This window comes from Coenobita brevimanus, chromosome 105, assembly GCF_032717465.1.
Source record: "Coenobita brevimanus isolate Jiangsu-jjx chromosome 105, ASM3271746v2, whole genome shotgun sequence".
NCBI lineage: Eukaryota > Metazoa > Arthropoda > Malacostraca > Decapoda > Coenobitidae > Coenobita > Coenobita brevimanus.
In genome coordinates this window covers 8,299,664-8,325,341 of record NC_137058.1, presented here as the reverse complement: position 1 = coordinate 8,325,341, position 25,678 = coordinate 8,299,664, and the positions used below count along the sequence as shown (strand labels likewise).

Sequence of the window (25,678 nt, the reverse complement as noted above, 5' to 3'; positions counted from 1 at the left end):
TTCAGAGTGCAATGACTTAAGTGCACAGTGGAACACTGGTTAAAGTAAAGTACAACATAGCGCAAGTGAGAAAAGAATGCAGAGTGTTAAGAATTTAGAAATACGAGTGCAAATGATTAAGTGCCAAGTCCAACAATGGTGAGAATCAAGTACAGTAAAGCACAAGTGAGAAAAGAATGCGCAGTGTTACGAAATTAGAATTCAGAGTGCAAATGATTACGTGCAGTGCAACACTGGATTACTGTAGGTGCTTCAGGTTTTGTTCGTTTTCGTTTTAATTTTTGAAGGCTCCAACATGCTTGCATGCGTGGGCCTTGGTCACCTAATGGCAGCTCTCCATGCTGCACGATCTATTGCAACCTCCCAGTTCAGTCCCTTAACCCTGAGGTCACATTTAATGACCTCGTCTCACGTCTCTCTCAGTCTACCTCTCACAACCCCACCCCCAATATTAACACTTCTCACCTTCTACACCCAATTATCATCCCTCATCCTCTCCACAAGCCCAAACCATCTCAATCTACTTCTCCTCATCACAACATCAATACACCCCAATCCCATCCTACCTCTCAACTCTTCCATCGTAAACCCAGCCCCCCCAGGCCTTGCACGAAGGGAGGCACTGCACATCCACCTAATCACTGTCATTTCTGTATGTCTAAGCCTGCAAATATCCTCCTCCTTTACTGCCCAGGTCTCCCTACCATACAGTATTACACTCTTAACACATGCTGCATACAAAGACCCCTTAGCACGTAGGGAGAGTCCTCTCAATGTCAGAAGAGGCAACAGCTCCCTGAACTTCTTCCAACCACCTCTCACCCTAGCCACAGAGCTAGCTTCAGCCCCACCTCCAGCACACAACATGTTTCCCAAATAACAAAACTCTTCAACACACTCAAGAGACTCACCAGCAAGTTCAATCCTTTCATGCCTGACAATCGCCACCTGCTCTCCTCGACACACTGCACACACAAAATCAGCATTATCTCGCAGTCTACCTCTGATACCACTACATCTCTTGTGCACTCATTTAACACAAACACTACACAAGATGGAATTACTCTTACAGGAACTTTGTAGCTTCTTGTAGTGTGTTTTGGAGATCAGTTATACATACTGTATATTAGACTCGTGGACGAGCGGTTGTTATACGTGAGTAGTTTTGTAAGTAGATAATCTTCGTTCCCTTTAGTCATGTAATGACAGAAGAGGTAAAGATTAGTATGGGACTATTTTTATTTGTCTTGGAAATATTAACAAAGTCTCTCACACACGAGTGAAGTATAAAGTAGTCCCACGAGCTACCTCCCTGTCTCGCGCTCTCTCTCTCTCTCTCTCTCTCTCACCCTCTCGCCCATGTTGCTAGCCTCCTTCTCCCTACTACCTGCCGGTTTTATGGCCAGTCTCCTTCTCCGCTCTGTTTGCTACATTCTCGTTTAGCAGGGGTCGTGTCACGTGTGCTATACTGTCGTGGAAACATCTAGAACACTGTATGTCTGTGTGTATGTACAGCTTCAGGTGCAGGACCAGCATTCCTTCACATTAAGAGTTGCAAGCTAATATCCCATTCCCACACCTTGTCTGGTGCTCTGTCCATCTATCTATCTATCTATCCATCATGCTTTCTGTTATGAATTGTATTTATAATGTGGAGTTCTAACATTACTTCCCACGCCCTCGTGGCAAACTGCACATGGCCACTCTCCCTCGTCTTTAACGGTACCACCACCAACCCTAGATACCATCACTTTTATTTTATCTGCATTTACCCTTAAGCCCTAATGCTCCAAACCATCTCTCCACTTCCTAAATCTTTCCTCCGCCTTCCTTTCATTCTCTGCAATCAACAGCAAATCATCAGCATACCTCCCAAGGGAATCCATTTCTGAAGTCAAGTGAGAGGGCTTCAAGTACCATGATAAACAACATGGGACTGAAAAACTTACTCCTGATGCACACCATCGTTCACGGAAAACTCATCACTCAAATCTCCATTCACTCTTACCTGGACGCGGGCACCCACATACATGGCCATAACCACTCTAACCAGCCAGTCGTCCAAGCCAAGCTTTCTCATTGTCCACTTCACCACCTCTCTTGAGACACTGTCAAAGGCCTTTTCCAAATCAACAAAAACAAAATACAGATCCCTTTGCTTCCCAATATATTTTTCCTGAAGCTGCCGAGCGAAGAATATGGGATCAGTGGTCCCCCTGCCTGGCATAAACCCAAACTGCATCTCATCAATATTCACTCTTTCTCTAATCATACCTTCTAGAACTGTATCCATTACCTTTATTATCTGGTCTAGGAGCTTTATACCTCTATAATTTCCTCTTTCCAGGGCATCATCCATCCCTTTATACACACTTACAATTACACTCTTCAGCCAATCATCTGGGACAACATACTCATATATAATCATATTTATCAGGTCAGTGACTAACCTCACCCCTATATCGCCTGAAGCCTTCAACATTTTGCTAGTCAACCCCGACACACCTGCAGCCTTCCCCACCTGCATCCTGCCTCACTCACAGTAGCAGCGTCAATCAATGGCCAAGGGCCAAACACTGGATCTGCTGGCTCCAAACCTTCCCTGTCCCAGTCAAACTCCTTATTCAACAACCGGCTATAATGGTCTCTCCAAGCATCTTTAATGTCCTCACTGTTCACCACTACCCTTCCTTCGTTATTCTTCACACACTGCTCACCTGTAATATCCCGATTATCCCTCTTCATCTGATTTACCACCCTAAATATCATATTTTTTCTTTCCCCATGATTTAGGTTATCAAATCAAAGCCTCTGTGACTCAGACTTTGCCCTGTATACCTCCCTTCTAGCCATACGATTGCCAGCCAAGTATTCCTCCTTGTTACCACCCTTCTTCCATTCCCGGAAAAGTCTTCTTTTCTCCTTAACTGCAGCTTCTACACCCTCATCCCACCACCAAGTTACTTCATGTATTGGTGGGCCTTTAGTCCAACTGCACATTACATCCGTAACTCACAAGAGGTTGTTCTTGAGGGCTCTGTACTGTTCATTAACGCCTTTGTCAACGTCTCCCCGTTCAGCCACCACTCTCCTCATCTCGCTATAGAAGGCATCCCTCACTGCTGGGTTTTCCAGCTTCCATATTTTCCTCCTGGGTACATAAGTCCTCTTTTTCATCACTAGTTCCTTAGGCACCATATCACAAATCAATAGTTTGCGCTGCTGCACACACTCCTCACTTCCTGTAACTTTAACATCCCTCACTAACCTCCTATCAGCCCTTCTAACCAGAAAATAATCTATCTGACTGCAACACACATCCTAAAATGCGTGTTGCACACAATCATGTTCGTTGCCTCCCCAAACTCGAGTATTCCTTCCCCTTCCGCATTCCTTATACCACACACACATCCCCCATGTACTCCTTCATAACCTTGAGCTGCTTCACCTACATGACCATTTAAGTCTCCTCCCAAAACCACTGTCTCATCATCCTGCATACCACCTACTACACGTATTAAGTGATCTCAAGATATATCTTTCTCTACTTCATCCAAGCCTGCCTGTATAGCATATGGCGATATAACTGCAGTTATCATTCCACCAGCCAGAATTTTCACTACCAATATCCTATCACTTACTCTCATAACATTCATAACATATTCCACCCATTTCTCTGAAACCATCACTGTAGGTGCTTTAGGTGCACCTTATTACTGTCAGAGTCTGAGAGGAGGCGGATTATTCATCGTGATGGCCACGGACTTGTTGTATGTCCCCAGAATAATGCTAAATGGTGTACTGTATTTTCCACACTCACCTCTAAAACCTCATTCTCTGGTTCCTTTGCATTTATTTCACTCTTTTATGTCCCTTATTTGTGTGAATAGGGCCTTAAATGGGTGCTATGCATGTCTGGTAGGGAGTTAAGTAGGTGTTTTTCTGAGTTAGGCTGGGTTAGGGTCCATAAGTACCAGTCCAGGAGGCCTGGGCCCACTATCCGGACAAACCCACTGTCCGAAAATGCCTTCGGCTCTATTACGTCGGATAATGGGAAGATTACTGTAATTTACATTTGCCAAACGTTTTTATCAACACCATAAGCAAGTACAACTATTCAAGATTACGGGAGAAAAAAAAATCACGGAGATAGAAGCAAAACTAAGTGTGTGAGGATAAAATGTTTAAGAAGTACTGCGAGCGCGGAAACAAGGGGGGGGGGGGGTTCTCCCAGCACTTGGCCAAGGTCGGGCTGGCCTACATCCTGAGTACTTGCCCGTGGTTGGACGCAGCCTGCGTCATCTAGTAACAAGAGGATTAAATATTATTGTAACACTGAATCATTAGGTCACAGCCCGAATATGCATAAACCTGGATAAACGAGCTTTTACTCTATTAGTCTGGTGCGTAAACCCCATGAATAGTGGCAGTTGACTGTAATGCTAGTTTTAAAGAAGAGTACTGTATTGTAATGCAGGGAAAAAGTTTTTTTTATTAAGCAGCATATCCCAGACATGCAGGAAAGACATCCTGTACTTTGACAGGATTACTCCTGAATAAACAAAAAAGTCTGGTGCTGGCCTCCACATACTCCACGGTGTACAGTACTGTACTGTACTCCTTTTCTCAACCATGTATGTTATACTGTAACTTCTCTTGCATCTTAGTTGATAGGAGAGGGGGGGAGGAAAGCAAACTCATAATAGCAATCGCTTTCTGAAAAGCTTCATTTCATTTATTTGCTTGTTCGTTTTTGAGGGCTCCAACATGCTTGCAATGCATCGGCTTTGGTCACTTAACCCCTAAAGTATTAAGCTCGATAATCGACATTTTTTTCACTATTTTTTTTTTTTCTCCTAAAGTACTGACAGGATTGACTGATCCTTTTTCAGGATTACGCTAGATGCCAAATGTGATCGATAGAGGAGTGTTTGTAAAAAAAAAAAACTATGGACGCTAGGCTTCGGCCCAATTGTGACATATATCAATGCAAACCAATGAGAACTAAGTCCTGAGTAGGGAGGGGAGAGGATCTGGGCCCCTACCCATGGTGAGGGGGGGGGTGATTCCTCCATCACCCCCTCACCACCTTCCTCTACCCCAATAAAGTAGGTTCGCACAGTGCGCGTCATCACAGTGTGCGATTCGCATTGTGCGCGAGTGACCAAAAATCATAACCAAAAACCCTTGAATGAGCGAGTTTACCGCACAGAACATGAGGCAGAAGCAAGGAGTGGCTCAAAAATGCCATTTTCTATTAGTGCGTGACCATCTCTCACACAGCACGTCATGTGTCGTCACGTTGATGCGCAGAAATTCCCGGGATTTCTACTGCGCAGCTTGGGGTACAAGGAAGCGGGCACGCCATAACAGTCCTGGCTCGTGCACTGTGCGGATCTGCTCTCCACAGCTAACCTGTCGTGTACAACGTGTGGTGTTTTTTGTGCTGCTCCATCCTTGCCTGTACTTCGCCACACCATGGCTCCAACCCCAAGAGTTAAGAAACTTCTGACGCACGCCACCAAGTTAAAAATCATTAAGATGAAGGAGGAGGGTCAAGGAAACACTGCCATCGGGAGAGCCCTGGGACTGGCTGAATCTACAATGAGAACTGTGTGGAAGAACCGTGAAGCCATAAAGGCTGTAGTGAAGACGTACAGTGCCTCTGACCTAGACGGCCGTTCGCGGGTGGGAAATCGTGCTATGATACTAATGGAGCGCTATCTTGCCACCTTCATAATGAGGAAGGAAAAGGAAGGTATTCCACTGAATGGAAGATTTATTTGGAACCAAGCCCAACTCTTTTACAAGGCAGCATCTCGCAGGTTAAAATTGGAAAAACCTTTCGGGGCATCGGTTGGATGGCTGGACCGTTTTCTCAAGCGCAAGGAACTCTGTTACGTGAAAGTGTCTGGTGAACGTGCCTCTGCTGACGAGCTGGCTGCGAGAGACTATCCTGCGATATTTAGAGCGATTATTGAAGAGGGACAGTACACCAAGGACCAGATCTACAACATCAATGAAACGTCGTTATATTACAAGGCCGTGCCCGATTCAACTTACATCACTAAAAGACAGAAACAAGCCCCTGGTCGGAAGCTCCAGAAGTGTAAGATGACGGTAATGTTTGTTGTAAACCTGTCTGGGAGCCACAAGATGAGGCCAGTTGTTGTACACACAGCTTCACACCCAAGGTGCTACAAAAACCTCACGAACATGGATGCAAGTGGCGTGTATTGGTACAAGTCCGCAAATGGTTGGATGACCGGGAACATTATGGAAGACTGGTTAATGAGGCGGTGTGTCCCTGATGCCAGGGCCAAGTGTCGGGAACTGGGCATTCCATTTAAGATGCTCCTTGTGCTTGATAATGCACCAAGTCACCCTCCATACCGTGAAGATCTGCATAAGGATTGTCGTGTTGTGTTTCTGCCGCCCCGCACGACGTCACTAGTGCAGCCACTGGATCAAGAACTAATCGCCATTGTGAAGCACTTCTACCATAAGCAAGTGTACGACTACCTATGCAGGAAGACCGACACACAAGAGGAGCTTCATGCCCTACAAGATCACGACAAAGACCTTGATGAGGCATCTGCTCCCGTTTCATCTCCACCAGCAGCTGTATCCCGGCCTGCCACAGATGCCATGACTGTTGAGGCATTTTGGCGTATTTTACAGTGAAGGACACAGTTGAATTTCTCCTACAAGCCTGGCACCAAATTACACCTGCAACGGTGAACCATGCGTAGCGAATGCTCGTGCCTCACTTATGCACGACCCAGGAGACGGCCATTCAACCACTGGCCGAGGCTGAGGCAGCAACACTGACAGCAGCACAAGCTGTACCAGGTTTCGAGGATGTTACATTGGCGGACATACAAGAAGTGCACACTGTTACTGAGGAACAGCCTCCCGAGGAAGAGTTGCAACGGATAGACGAGGCTGACGCAGAGCCCGACGCCAGGCAGAGTCAATTTGAGCAGCCTAGTGTGATGGAAGGCAGGACTGAGCTGTGTATGTCAAACATTAGCAAGATCCTTGCTGCCGTGGATAAGCTCAAGGAGGAGGTGAAGGAACAGGAAGTGAGCAACCTAAGAACGGAGGAACTTCTGGCTGGTATCGACAAACTCTTCCGTTTCTACACAGACAGGCACAGGGAAGAAATAAACAGAAGACAGACGCTCATAACAAGCTACACACAGCGGGCTCAAGTTGGTGAAATTGCGGAACCAGCGACACCGTCTGCTCCTGTTCCTGTTGAGGATGAAGAGGATGCAATCTCAGAAGTGTCAGCATTGGACTTTGAAGGGTTTATGGCTGAAGTGAGTGACTTTGATGCTCCTCGGGAAGGTGCTCAAGAGGAGTCTGTGGAGGGAAGTGTTGGTGCGGCGCTCGGAACCCTGTTATTTAAGGTCATCAGGCCTGTTGTCTACTGTTGTTAAGGTGACTACCGATATTTTTGTTATTGTGGCTATAGCTTTAGTACAATGTCTGAAAAATATGACCTTTATTATGTCTCTAAGGGCCAAAAAATGTCCAGGTATGAGGGGGTACCGCCCATATGTAATTATTCCCACAAGATTATGTATTCCCAGTAGGCGAATTCCCAGTGCGCGAGGTCATGGACCGCCCAATCTCTCACGCACTGTGCGAGCCTACTGTACCTTTTTTCCCTCTCCTCCTCCCTCGCCTCTGACCGCCTCCTGCTCCCTCCCTCGCCTCTGACCGCCTCCTGCTCCCTCCCTCGCCTCTGACCGCCTCCTGCTCCCTCCTTCGCCTCTGACCGCCTCCTGCTCCCTCCCTCACCCCTCCTCCATCACGCCACCATGGTTCCCCTTCCTTTCCCCCCCTCCCTGTCTCACTAGAGAGGGTTATAGCCCCCCACCCACCCTTCACACCCCTGTACTCCCTTTCTGCCTGTTCTCTGTCTGGTAGCATCTGTCTCCCACCTCTATACCCCTGTACCACCCTCCAGGCCACTCCCCACCCCACCCCCACCCCACCCCAACCCCCTGTAGTATGCCTTCCTCTTACCTCTCCCCCCTGTCCCACCTAAAGTATTATACGTCATTGTTAATATTCATGTTGCACGTTTTCGTTCAATACAAGATTATTGTTTGTGTAACTGCATACTCTGATGCATGAAACATAGAATGTATGTTTTTTCAAGTATGTTTTTTATTTTGACAGCTACACAAGTATGAGGGAAGGGGACGAGGGGAGGGAAGGTGGGGAGAGGAGAAGTGTTGGGGGAGAAGGGTGTTAGGAATGAGTGAGCAACACTGACATAATTGCTGTGCAAACTATTGTTTGAAAAAAAAAAAAAAAAAAAAAAACAAAAAAAAAACCAGCTGGAATATTCCGAAGGGTGGGGGTAGGGGGGGGTAGCTCTAGCTATTTTTTTTTTCCCCCTTGATAGCTACTTGATTTGACAGCTCTGAGGGGAGGGGAGGGGGGAGGAGAGAGGGTGCTGGAGTGTATGAGTAACACCAAGAAAAAGATTTTGAATGCCTTTGCTCCTTTTTTTTTTTTTTTTTAAGCTACACAGCTATGAGGGAGGGAGACAGGGGAAGGGAAGGTGGGGAGGGGAGAAGTGTTGGGGGAAGGGTGTTGGGAGTGAGTGAGGAATATCTACATAATTATTGTGCAGGACATTGGTAAAAAAAAAAAAAAAAAAAAAAAAAAAAAAGCTGGAAAATTCTGAAGGGTGGGGGTAGGGGGATGGGAAGGAAGAGAGGGGGGGATGATGGGAGTGGGTGAGGAAGGTCATGGGAGGGGAGAAATGAGGGAGGATGGGGTGGGAGTGCATAGAAAACTGGAGCCACGGAAGGGTAACTTTTTTCAACTTTGATGGGCTATAGCTCACGAACCAGTTGGTCTGAAATGCTCTGGATTGCGGCATAAGGTGTGTAAATTCAAGCTCTAAACCTTGGGCATAAAACTTTTTACTTCTGTAGGTCAAAAAGCCAGCTCCACATACAGGTTATCAGGGAAGATCGGTCGGTCAAATCGCGTATCCTACAGGTTAAATGGACAAGGAACGTCGATTGTGCAACTTCCACAAAAAATTGGCAGCAGCTTGTTCCACCCCGGCTGTGACGTAAATGGCTTCTGACCAATCAGAACTAAGTGTTGGACACACGGGAGGGAGGGAGGATCCAGGCCTGTACCCAAGCGGTGGGGGATGTACCCCCACCTCCCTCTCGCAGCGGCACTCTACCCCACTACATTGTTACAACCCTACCTCCCTCCATTCTTACCACCATCACCACCCCTCCCACACCCTCCTCATGCATCCTCCACCCCTTGATATGGATCCCCCCCAGTCATCTGGGGGGAGGGTATTTCCCCCCTACCCTCCCTCCACATCCCTGTACTCCACTGGGGCCCCTTCTTTGTGTCTGGTAGTGGTCTCCTCCCATCCCTCCATCCCTGTACACCCTCTCCTGGCCTTACCATCCCCCGAAACCAACCACCCCACCCCCTAGCACGGAGTATCTTAACCCCCTCTGGCGTATTTTTCTTTCTCTCCCGGGTTATGATGGGTAACTATTATTAACTCTAACGGACCATAGCTTGGTAACTATCGCGTCGAAGAGACTGGAGTTTGCGTTTTCAAGTGTGTAAATTAAAGCTCTATAAATCAGGTGTAAAACTTTTACCCTGAGAAAGTAAAAAAAAATAGGCTTGTTTTTGCATCCTAGAGGCTGGAGAACTGCATACCACAGAGGTTAATGGCGGCTCTCCATGCAGCTCAATCAATGGCTGCTTCCCTATTCAGTCCCTTATCCTTGAAGTCACACTCAATGACCTCATCCCAGGTCTTTTTCAGCCTACCTCTCACAAACCTAACCCTAACATTAATAATTCTCATTTTCTGCACCCAATTATTATCCCCCATCCTCTCCACATGCCCAAACCATCTCAATCTACCCCTCCTCATCACAACACCAATACATTCCAGTCCTATCCTACCCCTGAACTCCTCCATCATTAACCTAAGCCCCCTAGGCTTAACACTCAGAGACACTCTGACCGTCCACCTAATCACTGTCATTTCCGTACGTTTGAGTCTGAAACATCCTCTCCCTTTACTTCCCAAGTCTCAATACCTTACAGCATTACACTCCTAACACAAGCTGTATACAAAGATCCCTTAGCATGGAGGGAGAGCCTTCTCAATGCCAGGAGAGGTAACAGCTCCCTGAATTTCTTCCAACCACTCCTCACTCCAGCCCCACCTGCAGCATATAACAAGTCTCCCAAATAATAAAACTCTACCATACACTCATGAGACTCACCAGCAAGTTTAATCCTTTCACGACTGACAATTTCGACATGCTCTCCCGACACACCGCACACATGAAATCAGTATTATTTCACAGTCTACCTCTAATACCAATACATCTCTTATGCACTAACTTATCACAAACACTGGACAAGATGGAATTACTTCCCATGCCCTTGTGACAAATTGTACAGTAAAAGTCCAATATTTCGTCATCCAAATCCCCGGCAAATCTGACATTTCGGCAGTTTTGAGAAATAGTCCCATTTACGAAAATCTCCGATCGTTCGGCAGATTCTCCGATTTTTTTCGTCAGTCTTGAAATTCTCCATGAGGCTCGCCAGCTAGCTACCCGCCTTTACCCGCCTTAGTGAGTGAGATAGTGAAAGTGATGGAACGAGTCTACCACTGCCATGAAGCTCAGAGGCTAGCTCTTTCTCCTATAGCATAAAGAGAGGACAAACATGTCGTGAGTCTAGCATGGGAAAGAGAATCTGTTTCGCCATTCTTCCGCCATTCTTCCGAGTTGTTGCCGTGCTGCTGCCGACTTCTCTTGATTCTTCTGTGTGCTTTGTGAACTTCGTACCGAAATACCTCTGAAATTACTATTCGAGTGTGCTGTAAGCACCGTAACATCAGACAGGAGCTTTGTAACACCTGATTGGACCAGCCGTGTGTTGTGAACAGTATAAACATCTTCTGCGTGTTTTGAAAATGGCCTCCACGTGTGGAAAGTTAACTGGTGTTAGCAAGAAGCGTACACATAAGATGTTGACTATTGCTCGGAAAATTGAGCTGTTGAAAAAATTAGAGGCTGGCATGAGTAGGAAACAGATTATGGATGAGTTTAATGTAAGCTCCTCTGCTCCCTCCTCTCCATCACCAACAGCAGTCTCTGAACCTCAAGCTCTACTGCCGCAGCAACAGGGAGAAGAGTCCTTAGAGCCTGTTGCAGGACCCTCTACTGCTGGGGACTTCTTCCAGCAGTAGCAGACTCCAATCAACCCCTTCTATTGTACATATGTAAATAAGGAACCTACTATAAGTTTAGGTAAGTGCATGTGAACTTGTAGGCCTACTGTACCATTACATTTATATACAGTATGTTCACTAATTTCTTTATTTTTCATATTCATGTATAGTACTGTATTCATTACAGTATTGTACAGTATCAAACAGTAAACAGTACTCTCTCCAAACACATTTCTAATGATGTGAGTAATGATGATAGTGTTCACCGAAACATATAAGGTACTGAGTGGGTAGGGTTTTCGATAATTCGGCAATTTTGATATTTCGGCACTTGCCTGGTCCCATAGATGCCGAAAATTCGGACTTCTACTGTACATGGCCACTCTCCCTCTCCTTTGACAGTACTGTACCTCCACCAGCAACCCTGGATACCATCACTTTTGTTTTAACTGCATTTACTCTTAAACCCTTGTACCCCATACCATCTCTCCACTTCCTAAATCTTTCTTCCACCTCCCTTTCATTCTCTGCAACCAACACCAAATCATCAGCATACAAAATCTTCCATGGGAATCCATTTCTGATGTCAAGTGAGGGGGCTTCAGGTACCATATTAAACAACAATGAGCTCAAGACTGACTCCTAATGCACACCAACATTCACTCAAATCTCCATACACCATTACCTGAGTGTAAACACCCACATTCATGGCCAAAATGACCCTAACCAGCCATTCCTCAATCCCAAGTTTTTTCAATGCCCACCTCGCCACTTCTCTAAAGACTCTGTCAAAGGCATCTACAAAAAAAAAAGTACAGTTCCCTTTTCTTTCCTACATATTTTTCCTAAAGCTGTGACACTATGAATATAGCACCAGTGGTCCATTTGCCTGGCATAAACCAAAACTGCATCGCATCAATATTTGCTCTATCTCTAATCATACTCATCAGTATTTGCTCTTTCTCCAATCATACCTTCTAAACTCTCTCCATTACCTTCATTATCTGGTCTAAAAGCTTTATGCCTCTATAATTTCCTCTTTCCAGGGCATCACCCTTCCCCTTGTACACATTTACAATTATTGTACACTCTTCAGCCAATAATCTGGGACAACACATCCATATACTGATCACCATTATCATCATCATCATCATCAATCATCATCCAGACTCCTTTCCCACCTTGGAGCAGGGTGAGAAGTAGCAATGTCCAGACAGCCCAAATTTCCCCAATCCAATAGTTGACGCTTCCATTTGCTCACCACTGATGCCCCCGGAATCCTGGCTCTATCTGATACACCCAAAACATTCACCACGTTCTGTAGCTTCACATAAACGTATCCGACAGAGTCAATATACAATCATATTTATCAGGTCAGTGACTAACCTCACTCCTATATCTCCTGAGACTTTCGACATTTCAGCAGTCAACCCAAAAACACCTGCTGCCTTCCCCACTTGCATCTTGCCTATTGCCCCACTCACAGTACCATGGTCAATCAAAGGCCATGGGCCAAAAACTGGATCTGCAAGCTCCAAACCTTCCCTGTCCCAGTCAAGCTCCTCATTCAACAACCAGCTGTAATGCTCTCTCCATGTGTCTCTAATATTCCCACTATTCATCACAACCCCCCTTTCACCATTCTTCACACACTGGTCACCTATGACATTCCTGTTCTCCCTCTTCAACTGATTTGCCACCTTAAAAATCATATTCTTCCCTTCCACATGATTCAGGTTATCGAGTAAAAGTCTCTGACTCAGACTTCGCCCTGTAAACCTCTTATCTAGCCCTTTGCTTGGCAGCCACCACCCTTCTTCTATTCCCAGAAAAGCAGTCTTTTCCCCTTAACTGCAGTTTCTATACTTTCATCCCACCACCAGGTCACTTTATGTCTTGGTGGGCCTCTTGTCCACTTGTCAACATCTCCCTGTTCAGTCATTTCTCTCCTCACCTCACTTATCACAGACACTGCACATGATGGAATTACTTCCCATGCCCTTGTGAAAAATTGCACATGGCCATCTCCCTCTTCTTTGACAGTACCTCCACCAGCCCTAGATACTATCACTTTTGTTTTATCAGCATTTACTTTTAAGCCCTACTTCCTAAATCTTTCCTCCGCCTCCCTTCCATTCTCTGCAATGAACACCAAGTCATCAGCTTACACATCTCCCACAGGAATCCATTTCTGAAGTCACGTGAGAAGGTTTCAAGTACCATATTAAACAACAAGGGGCTCAAAACTAACCCCTTGTGCACACGAACATTTGCGGAAAGCTTGTCACTCAAATCTCCATTCACCCTTACGCTGGTGTAAGCACCCAAATACATGGCCATAACCACCTTAACCAGCCACTCCACAATCCCAAGCTTTCTCACTGCCCACCTCACCACCACTCTAGGGACTCTATCAAAGGCCTTCTCCGAATAAACAAAAACAAAGAACAATTTCGCTTTTCTTTCCTATTTATTTTTCGAATGCTGTTGAACAATGAATATGGCAGCAGTGGTCCCTTTTCCTGGCATAAACCCAAACTGCATCTCATAAATATTCGCTCTTTCTCTAATTATACCTTCTAGACCTCTCTCCATCACCTTCATTATCTGATCTAAAAGCTTTATGCCTCCGTAATTTTCTCTTTCCAGGACATCACCCTTCCCCTTGTACACATTTACAATTACACTCTTCGGCCAATCATCTGGGATAACATACTCATATTTAATCATATTTATCAGGTCTGTGATTAACCCCACTCCTAATCTCATGAGGCTTTCAACATTTCAGCAGTCAACCCAGACACACCTGCTGCCTTCCCCACCTGCATCTTGGCTATTTGCCAGCTCACAGTAGCAACATTAATCAAAAGCCAAGGGCCAAACACTGGATATGCTGGCTCCAAACCTTCCCTGTCCCAGTTAAACTTCTCATTCATATGGGTGGGGGGGTGGGGGGGGGATTCAAAGAATGATTATGAAGATGATACCCAGCTTGAAAGAATATTCCTATGAGGAGAAACTGACGAGGTTGAAGCTACAAACCCTACAAGAGAGGGGAGAGAGAGATGAGATTTGATCATGATGTTCGAAGGCATAACAGGATTGGAAAGGTTAGGCAGAGAGGATCTTTTCTGATGAATGATGGAGGAACAAAGGGAGATACAAGTAGATTTAAATTGAGAAGCAGTTGCCTTAAAGATTTAAAAAATTTCAGCTTCCCTGACAAAATTACAGATACTGTACTTTGAATAGACCAGCAGGGGAGGTGGTGCAATCTCCTGATGTTTCTTACAGATCTCACGGGAAACCCTTCCTAAACAAACCTGCACTTACAAGCTTTGTGACAAAGCTCCTCTGTTAATCAGCTGGATCACTTTACATAGTTCAGAGCTTGTGTTCCAGAAGACAGTTCTGTGTGCAGCAGCAGGAACTATATCATCACTGGTGGTGCTCAGCCAACTATGACATACTTCACCACTTGATCCCACAGTTTCTGAAATAACATTTATTAGTCTCATCAGTTCAGTAACATAAAGCGATCCCTTGGTTACTGCAAATAACTGGTATAAAACATGATGCACGATAACGGAAATGCATGAAAACGAAAATACAGAACCAATGGCATATACTGTAATGGTCCCATGTACCCCAAATGGTAACTGGTCCCAAGTACCCCAGGCTGAAACCCTAAATTTCTTTTTTACAACAATTCTGACCCAATAAATACAGTACATAATGTCATGGAAAGTACCACAAACACAAATATGCATGAACAGGTTTATCGAAAATGATGAGAAGGCCACAATACAGGATATGTTACTGGGTACATGTACCTCCTCGAACTCTCGACCAGCCACTTTCCTTGCCCTTGGCTGTAGAATCATTGAGGTAAAGGTACAGTTTAGTTTACGCAGCAGCAAGACGTAATTAATTCACTTCCTATTCTTAAAGTTTACTTGTCTTATCATATCTATGGTGTTAAACTGTTGCCACAAAAGTGGCAAATGATGCTTACAATCCCCAAGGCACAGAAGACAGACAGACGCCATCTTGTGGTGCACTGAGGACAGATGGATGTCACCTTAGAGAGCTGATTCTAGCAAGAAATTACCCTTACCAGTGCTGATTTATTCCAACTGGTGGCGTAGCGTGGGGGGGGGGGCACAGGGGAGGTTGCCTCGGATGCAAAATTCCAAAAAAAAAAATTTAAAAATAATAATAACAAAGTAGTGATAATAAATAAAAAATAGCGCACCCTCCCCCTCATACATAAAATCTCCCAATGTTCGAACATCTTACACAGCTTTTCAACATGACGGGGAAAATAAACATTGCCACATAACATTTACATTATTTTTCTCACTAATTACAGCCATACTGTCCTCATGTAATCCTTATCAGTGAATTACATAATTCCTATTAATAGAGTGATTTCCCGTTTGAAGATACCTTTACTGTAATGTTACATAACTTGCGCAAAAAATCACATTTAAAAAATTCATAATTTCACCATGTTGCATGGGCGCCTAGGTAGCCTCGCCCCTCCTCCCCTACCCACCTTCTCTCCGTGATGTGTGACACTGATATGTTGCGTAATTTTTAAAATCCACCTCATGCCTAATGTAATCCCTAAAATGCATATGTGTACATAAGATTTTCTACTCAGAATGACATATTCTTTCACCTCTACAAATATCTGCAGAAACTCGTGTTACAAGTAGTATTTTTTAAATGTGCTGTGGCCTCCATTGTACAAGTGGCGACTATCCGATCGCTAAATTAAGATTCGTCGAAATCTCAAAATACTGTTGTCAAGTAATGTTCCCGCCAATTTAATGTTGCAACACCAACACAGAGTAAAACATTTTTTTTTTTTTATACAAGATCTTGGGTTTTTTCCCCTACCTTGGGTTCTTGGAGATTAATTTGAAAAGTCACCTAGATCTTTTTTTTTTTTTTTTTGTCCTAATAAATATTCACATTAAACCTGGAAAATATACTTTAACTTTAATGATTAGTATGAAACGTTCGTCTATAATAACGTGTATGCACCTTGTGAACTGTGTGTACAGGTGCAAAAACACTTTCCTTTTGATGAGGAAAATATGCTGGCATTACTCAATATTTTTTATCCAAAAGTAGCTCTGTCTCCCAGAAGAACAAAAGCAATTGCAAATTTGGTGGTACACTTCCATGCTCTCCTAAAGGAGAAACAACTTGATTCTCTAAAATAACTGTGGCAAGATCTGTTGCATTCCAGATCAACTCTTCAGCATCTGAATCATTCAACATCATATTTCTGGCATGAAATGGTTGGAACTACTGATGGGAATAATCAATCTAAATTTGCATTTCTTTCAAGAATAATGTGTGATCTTTTAGTTCTACCACATTCTTCTCCATTTGTTGAGAGATTGTTCTCACAAATGACTATGCTAAAAACCATGACCACGAACAGATTGTTGACTCACACAACTGTCAATCAGTTATTTGCAAAACAAGCCATCGTTTGACAAGAAGTACCATGCTTTGAATGGAAACCATCAAAAGAACTCATCACTGACATGAAAAGTGATAATATTGGCTGGAGTTATGGAGATGGGTGTTGGAGTACACAGCAGGTAACATGTATCCTGCCGACGAGACCGAAGTTGCCAGTAGCTAAGAGGAAAACACACAGGTTTATGAACAACAATTCTGCTGTATAAAAGCCTAAGAGATGAGCTGAAGGAGCTATACCTGCATTTATAATTATGTACATATAAAAATTGTTATGTAAATCTTGGTTTTTTTCATACGATCTTGTAGGGTTGCCATATCTGAACAGTAAAAATACCGGACGCCTCTGCTGAAACCCATTCTCCCCCCCGACCCCCCAAAACACACTTTGGGCCTTTGATGTTATGAAACCTTGACATACATACATACATATATATATATATATAGATAGATAGATAGATAGATACAGTAATCTCTGTACTTTCCAGACGTCTACTTTCCGGACTCCCCACTTACCGGACATTGTGGGCCTGGACCTTCAGAACCCAAAAATGGCCAAAAAAAAGAAAAAAATCCCCCCAAAATCCTAATATTTTCCCATCCGTAATTTGAAATTGCCGCACGGCGCCAAACAGCTGTTTACACCATGGCCCTTCACCCCTTCCTTCCTCCCCCTTCCCCCTCTCCCCAGTCACGGTTGCCATTTGGTATTTTTCATCACCAAATGCAGGCCAATTTGGTACTGAAAAGTTAGTTTTTAAGTGAATCAGCATGATCCATTACCAAACAGATTTTTCACATGTATAAAGATATAGGTAATGGAGATGGTGGACTGTCTGCTTTCTTTGATTAATCTGCTAGTATACAGAGCACAAATATAAACATGCTGCTGATTATAAGGAGAGTGATTATTTCCACTGTACATATAAATAGTGAAGAATAAATGCTTCCTTTAAGAATTTGGTAATGAAAAGTTAAATTTGGTAATGAAAGTTGAGGCGTTTGGTAATATGGCCGAGTTCAGATCTGGCAACCCTGTCCCCAGTTACTGCCTAACCTTCGTTCAGGGAAGACGTCCATCGTAATGGATGCTGCACGTGCTCGTTTTTTTACGAATAAACAGTGAATAAACTGCAATACCTCGCCACTATACCACATGGGAATTTACAGTGTTTTGCAGTGTTAACAAATTAGAATTTAGAGTGCAAAGGATTAACCCTTTAAACGCAGCCGTGAACAGTCGACCCCCCCCCCCGAGTGGCGGGGTTGTATCGCGGTCTGAGTACCTGTAGGAAAATATTAGCCAAAAATCAGAGATTAACCCTAGAACATTATACTTGGTATGGCAGATAGTACTTACATTCAGCTTTCTTCAGAGACAGGTGTTGAGCCTTCGTGGACTACCCAAGGACTTGTGGAGACTTGCAAAGTTGGGTAACCAAATCTTCACTTTCACACCTCCAGCAACCCGGTTTCCCCTCTACCACAGCCTCATTCTGTCACAGTAAACTTTATACTACAACGTAAAGGTAGTTTGGAATCCGTATTTGTACAATAAGCACTGAAAATAAGGCTAAAATCAACGAAGCGTACGGCCGACATGCAGCGCGGCGGCGGTCTTCTCGTCACTCAACAAACATTTCCATTTTCACAGCTAAAAACATGTACACTACATTATTTTCAATCATATTACTTCCCAAAAGATCACCGCGGCGCGCTTTTTATTCTGCCTTACGCCTGTCACTTTATTCTCGTTCCTGTTGGCCGATTGCACTGACTCAGAAGAGCTAGAACTCGCCATAATGTCACTTTGAAAGCCTGCGGTAAACTGACACTAAACAGGGGCAAACCATGCGAAAAAAGCTAGTGTTACAACTGGGGAAACAAGCGTTTCCTATTAGCATAAACTGCTTGTGAGAGGAGAGCGCAGATTTACAGTTCTGAGCAGTCAGAGCACTGCCATGTATCACAGCCAGGCTGGCTGGGCCACGGTGCGGGGGTAGGGGGGAAAATCGCGATACTTGGGAACAACGGAGGTCAGTAGTACAAAGGTAAAGTATGCTAATTGTAGCTAAAGGGTGGTGGTACTGATAGACAATACCAACTGGAGCCTGCTTGCCCGCGGTTATTCAAAATTTACTAGAATTGCAAATGCGACGCTCCGCCGTTATGTCCTTTTCGCCGAGCGTCGCAAATGCGACGATCCGCGTTTAAAGGGTTAAGTGTGGAGTGCAGAGTGGTGGTTGAAACTGGAAGTTGAAGCTGGTGTGGTTCAATTAAGAAGAATGTGCAGTGTTAAACAATTATAACTCACAGTGCAAAGAATTAAGTGTAGCACAACACTGGATTAATGTACGTGCTTCAAGAGCATTTTCACAACTAACAGAGCCTTGGACAGTTCGAGGAGGCAGCCACAGACGTGCTGTAAGTACAGTACCCTGTACACTGCTAGGCCTAAGTATATTCCATACTTCTAATTCCTCGTTCTCTGGTTTCTTTTCATTTATTTCACGCTTTATATCCATTATTTGTGTGAACAGGGTCTTTAATAGGTTTAAATAAGTGCTATGCATGTCCGGTAGGGAGTTATTTAGGTGGCTTTCAAAGTTAGGTTGGGTTAGGGTCATAAGTACCAGTCCAGCAGTCAGAGGCCCACTTTCCAGACGGGACCACCTTCCGAACATGCCTTTGGCTCTATTACATCGGATAGTGGGGGGATTACTTATATATATATATATATATATATATACCCGGCATATATTCCGAGAGAGAGAGAGAGAGAAAGAGAGAACCAGTACTGCTCTACTGTAACACAATCTTTAATCTTTTTACAATATAATGCAAAACAGCCAAAGTACAGAATTGGCTAGATTATAACTAAAAAAATGCTAAAGCTAGATGCAGGATAAGATCATAAGAATAACAAATGCTACAGTGTAACAATGAAAACTAAGCCAGTAATTGTGTGCAGTTACCTTTCATTTTATGGCTATAACAGCACTATGGAAGAAAAAACAACACATGGGTGAACAACAGGAAAAGGAAGGACATTTTAGCCAGCTGTTAGCACTAAACCAGCCAAGTTGGCAACACTTAGCATCTGACAAAAACAACGAAGGTCTCTCTCTCCTTCTCTCTCTCAGAGTTTGATGGTATATTAAATTTTTTGAGAAAAAGTGATGGAAGCTGAAATTCTGGACTTTTGGGGAATTTTTAAAATTCTTCCCAGACGAAGATTATGACAACTAAATGCAGGACATGTCCGGGAAAATTCGGATGTATGGCAACCCTAGATCTTAGAGATTTTAGGTGAGCCGTCTTGGATTTTTCTACTTTCCCCAGCAGCAACCCTGGCTGTAGCCAGTGTGTGCGTGTACCGATCAGAGTTTGATCATTTGGTGAATTTTGTTGTTCTGGCGTGTCAACGGGTCAGTTTTGTTTTTTTGCTGTGACAATTGTTTTGCTGATGCGGTAGTCATTTCTTATTCTTCTTTCTTCTGTTTCAACTATGCAATAAATATATTGTTATGCTAGGTGTTCTTAGGTCAACTTCTCGTCCTTAGAACACTAGCTACTGAGCTGGGGTTCTCTTTCAAGACCAGAACTAGAATACACAACATGAGGAACAGGGCATAAAAACTCGGCTGACCAACCTTACACATATATTGCCGTAATTACAGTCTATACAGTACAATAACAATGATACACATATACACGTTAAGGGGGACACCGTCAGGCTGATAGATTCCGGCCCGGGCTGCTGTGGGGCTGGGCTGCTTACAGGTGGCACTCAAGTGTGGGAGGTAGTTTATCAGGTGTGACTTTCGTAGGAGGCATGTGACTACTGCCACAGGCGATGTCATCCGGACAGGGCTGTTGGTCAGCGTGGAGAGAGGCCCTTCCCTGGTGGGGCCTCGACTGGGAAGGTGGCCCTCTGGACTGGGGCCAAACAGGGCCAGCAGGCGAGCTTGCCTCCGCCGGCTCCTGGAGGGCTATCTGCGGATGGGGCTGGGGAGGTCAACACACCCCGGAGTCCTAGGGGTGCCCCTGGGTGTCTGGGAGCTGCAGTCTCAGCGGGGTCGGCCCACCGTCAGGAGCTGCCTGCAGCATCCCTTCCTCGTGGAGTCCGTCAGCTGAGGGCGTCGTCCAGGGGCAGGCTGCAGGGCATGGATCCCCAGGCTTGTGATGGGCCCTCGCCACAACCCCTCTGGGAGACTGCAACTGTGAGGAGAGAGAGAGAGAAGCATCCCATTCGGCCTCTGGATGGGTGGTGGGCCGAGCTAGGGACTTCCTCCAAAGGGGTAGTCTCACAGGTCATGAACGAAGGGCGTACAGTGGCCGTCCCTTCCTGCCCGGTGCATACAATGGGTGTCACTGCAGGTCCACGGGTCCTAGAGACAAGAGCCAAAGTGCGTACAGTGGCTGTCACTTCCTGCCTGGTGCGTACAGTGTCCGTCACAGCAGGGCTGCTCCCTAAGGAGGTGGCAGACAAAGGGCGTACAATGGCCGTCCCATCCTTCCCGGTGCGTACAGAGGCCGTCACTGCAGGTTTGCCTTTGTCTGGTTTACCAGCCGAAGTGCAAACAGTGGCCGTCACTTCCTGCCCGGTGCATAGAGTGGCCGTCATCACAGGGCTGCAGGGGATAACAGCAGAAGGGTGTAAGTGGCTGTCCCTTCCTTCCCGGTCTGTACAGTGGCCATCACCGTGGTGCTGCTTGGGACTGTGCTAGGACAAGTCCCACCCTGATCCTGGCGAGTGCTGGTCTGGCTGGAGTGTAGTGTACCAGCACTGCATACCTCTCGTTGAGTCTGCTTGAAAGGAAGGGAGGCGCATGATGGTGGGAGATGTAGGACCCTCTGGTTTGGAACCCTTATGCATTCTACGCGTCTCCCCGTGGCTTCCCCTATGGGTGGGTATTTCACTATCCTGGCCGTGGGTCCTCTGTGGGGTGGGTGTTGTGACACCCCTCCCTGGGCTTCCCGTGGGGATGGGCACATCATATATACAGTAAGCCCCCGCGTTTGGCGAATTTCAACTTGGCGAAACTCACTTTTGGCGGTAGGGTGGCCACGGACCACCGAATGCGCGTTTGGCGATTTGAATTCAAACTTGGTGGTCCCCTGGCGGTCCCCCCCACTCGATGTGCCACAAGAACAGCCCCAAAAGCAGCCACAAGAACAGCCACAAGAACAGCCACAACCTTCCCAGCCATCCCAACCTCCCCAGCCACCCCAACCTCCCCAGCCAAGCTACGCTGCCCTCTTTAAGCTGGATGCTGACTTTTCTGGCTTCGATGAAGTGGATGATCAAGCGAGACAAATGGTTGCTAAGGGGGTTATGGGGGAGGAGGGGGAGAGTGATGAGGAAAGTGGTGGTAGCAACTAAGCTGCCCCCACTGCCACTCCGACGTCCCCAGCCAAGCAAGCCTATCTTCACTCTATTTACGGTTAGTTACAACCTTTATATCATGTCTTATTAGCTTTATTTATTGTTTATTGGTCTGTTTTCTACATGTGTATTAATTTGTGAAGGCAAAAGATTTTATTTCAGCTTGAAAGATGGTGTTTTAGGGGTCAAAAAGGGGTCTTTGGCAATGACCAAAGACTGATTGAGGCACTTTATAGGCAATTTATATGGTAAAAAGAACTCGCGTTTGGCGAAATTCGCATTTGGCGGTAGTTTCGCCAGACTAATTGGATCGCCAAACGTGGGGGCATACTGTATATGTATATATTTATAAATATATATATATATATATATATATATATATATATATATATACAGTATATATGGTAATCCCCGTAATATCCGGACGGCCAATTTCCGGACATCTCCAATTACTGGACATTTTCATCCCGGGATCCAATACTCCCAAAATGGGCCAAAAACTGCAAAAAATTGGGAAAAAATCCAACTTTTTCCAGCCCGTAATTTGAAGTTGGCGCACGTAGCGCGGTCCAGCTGTGTTCTGTTGCGTCGTTCCGCCGACGTCCGCTAAAGTGCCCCAGCATCCTCCCCACTTACCACCTGTCTCTTGTTGTGTGTGCACGCTCATCATCATGGCCACCCACGTGCTCACTTTTGTGGTGGTACCTTACCTGCTGCAGGCTCTCCTGCTGTTCTCGTGCCTCTTCTTCGTGTCTATGATGATGGCCCTGCCGCCCGAGAAGAGGAAGAGAGTGGTTTTGACTCTGGAGAAGAAGAGGGAGATATTGGACATGGTGGATGCGGGATGGTCTTCCTCACGCATTCCTTCGTGAATTCAACCTGGCCCGATCTACTTTGTTTGATATCAAGAGATCCCAAGACAAACTCATGCAGTACATGGCTGACTTCTCGTCGAAAAGCAAACGCAACGTGGAGAGGAAGGTGATGTTTATTCCCAAGTATGCAGAAGTCGACCCCTCCATGTTGATTTGGTATCGACAGCAACATGCTGCTGGTGTGATGGTGCGTGGTATGGAGCTGAAGGCTGCTGCTGAGAAGTTTGCAAGGCTTCACGACGCCCTAGACTTCAAGGCATCCAAAGGTTGGCTCCTCGCGTTCAAGTTACGACATGGCCTTACCAACCGTAAGTCTCATGGTGAAGTTTTGGACGCCAACGAGGATGGAGTAGACGAGTTTCGGCACAAGGTGAAGCGCTTGATCGACAGGGTGGGCCTCACTCTCGATCAAGTCTACAACGCTGACGAAGCTGGCTTATTCTATCACTCTATGCCTACGAACACTCTAGCCGAGGAGACGCAGAACCATGTACCTGGCCGCAAGCTCTGCAAGCAACAGATATCTGCTTTGTGTTGTGCCAATGCTAACGGCATGCACCAGCTTAACCCCATTATTGTTGGCCGTGCAAAGCAGCCTCGGTGTCTTCGTGGGGTGATGGATGTCCTTCCTGTCGTCTGGTACCATTCCTTGAAGGCATGGTTCACTGCCCACATCTTCAGAGACTGGTTCCACCGCCATTTCGTCAAGGGGGTCATCCATTACCAGATGGAGAAACTGGGAATCCCACGCGACCAGGTAAAGGCCCTCCTCCTCCTCGACAATGCACCTGCTCACCCGTGCAACAAGGACTTGGTGGCTGAGAATGGGTGCATTAGGTGCATGTGTCTGCCACCTAATACTACTGCTCTCATTCAACCAATGGACCAAGGAGTGATCGTGGCAACGAAGAGGCTGTACCGACGGAAGTTCCTGGACGAGGTGATGGTTGTTCTCGAAGACAAGGACGAGCGCAGCGAGAGACGGGACACGCGAGGCCAGTGGACTTTGGAAAACCTTCGCTGCTACAACATCAAGTCTGCCATCTACAACTGGGCCAGTGCATGGAAGGAAATCCCTGTCAAGATTCTAGAAAATGGTTGGTCTTGTCTGCTTCTCAGAACGGATGTGGAGCATGATTTCCTAGGTTTTGACGTGGATGACTTCCATGCACGTCTACGTGCGCATGGGGACGATATTAATGTGGACGAAGTGCGTGAGTGGCTGGATGACGACGAGGGCGATCCTGGGTATCAGACCCTGTCTGATATCGAGATCGCATCTTCAGTTGCAGGTGTCAGTACTCAGCTTGAAGACTCCTACGAGGATGGCGACGATGATGCGGACTCCTCTCAGCACGACACTACTCCAGCCATCCTCAAGCTGAGCGCACTCCAGGAACACCTAGAGTTCGTTCTGGACTACCTGGAGCACCTGGACTGTGACATGGAGATGGGGCCCTTGGGACTTGTGGAGGAAGTGCGCGCTTTCCGGTAGCGCATCATTAATCGTCAAAATCATCGTTCCTTGCGTCAATCAACCACTGACAGCTTTTTCAGACCCGTGATCCCCGCTGTGCCCAGCCCTGGCTTCACTCCATTGCCTCCCCAAGACAGGCCCTCATGCTCCGAGCCACAGCCCAGCACATCAGGCACGGTGTAGTGACCACTCGACGTGAATTTGCGCCTCTCTTCATAGTCGTCTGCAGTGGGTACGCCATCACCACGACCCAGCGATGCACCCCTAGGTCACCTGCAAGAGCTACTCTCAGACTCTGACAGTGATTAAACGGTTAGAACTTCTCCACTAGACCACACGGGAATTTACAGTGTTGTGCAGTGAAAAAAAACAATGCATAGTGTTATGGAATTAGAATTCTGAGTGAAAAGACGAAGATTTAATTGACTTGCAATGTAACATAAATTAACTTGAGTGTGTTATGTTTAGAAAATGGTTTTATGAGTGGAAAGACTTTAAGTGAAGAGTGCAACACTTACTTCATTAAGGTACAATGGAGCGCAAGTAAGACAAGAGTGCGCAGTGTTAAGGGAATGGAATTCTGAGTGCAAATGACTAAATTCAGTGCAAGACTTCATGAACAGTGTACTGCAAGTGCTTCAGGAACTCCTTCTTACTGTCAGAGTCTGAGAGGAGGCGGGTTATTCATCGAGATGGTCAGGAACTTGCTGTAAGTACCCAGAATGTTTCATATTGTACTATATTTTCCATACTTACCTCTAACACCTCATTTCACTCTTTTATGTCCCTTATTGGTGTCAACAGGGTATTAGGTGCTATTCATGTGCAGTCGGGAGGTGTTTTTCTGAGTTAGGCTAGGTTAGGGTCCATAACTACCAGTCCAGGAGCCAGGGACTTGTTGTATATACCTAGAATGTTTAATATTGTATAAACTCACCTCTAAACCCTCATTCTCTGGTTCTTTTGCATTTATTTCAGTCTTTAATGTCCCTTATTGGTGTGATTTGGGTCTTAAATAGGTGCAATGCATGTCCAGAGGGAGTTGTATAGGTGTTTTTCTGAGTTAGGGTCCATAAGTACAAGTCCAGGAGGCTGGGGCACACTATACGGACAGGACCACTTTCCGGACGTGCCTTTGGCTCTATTACATCAGATATTGGACGGATTACTGTATA

General features: G+C 45.6%; 1 protein-coding gene across 1 annotated transcript in view; it reads right to left on the bottom strand.

Moving 5' to 3' along the window:
• Positions 1-25,678, bottom strand: part of LOC145416348 (nucleolar protein 11) — a 395,109-nt gene that overhangs the window by 188,841 nt on the left and 180,590 nt on the right. The window contains exon 7 of the mRNA XM_080285346.1: positions 14,597-14,756. Within this exon, the coding sequence (XP_080141472.1) occupies positions 14,597-14,756 (160 nt within the window). The remainder of the gene's footprint in view (positions 1-14,596; positions 14,757-25,678) is intronic.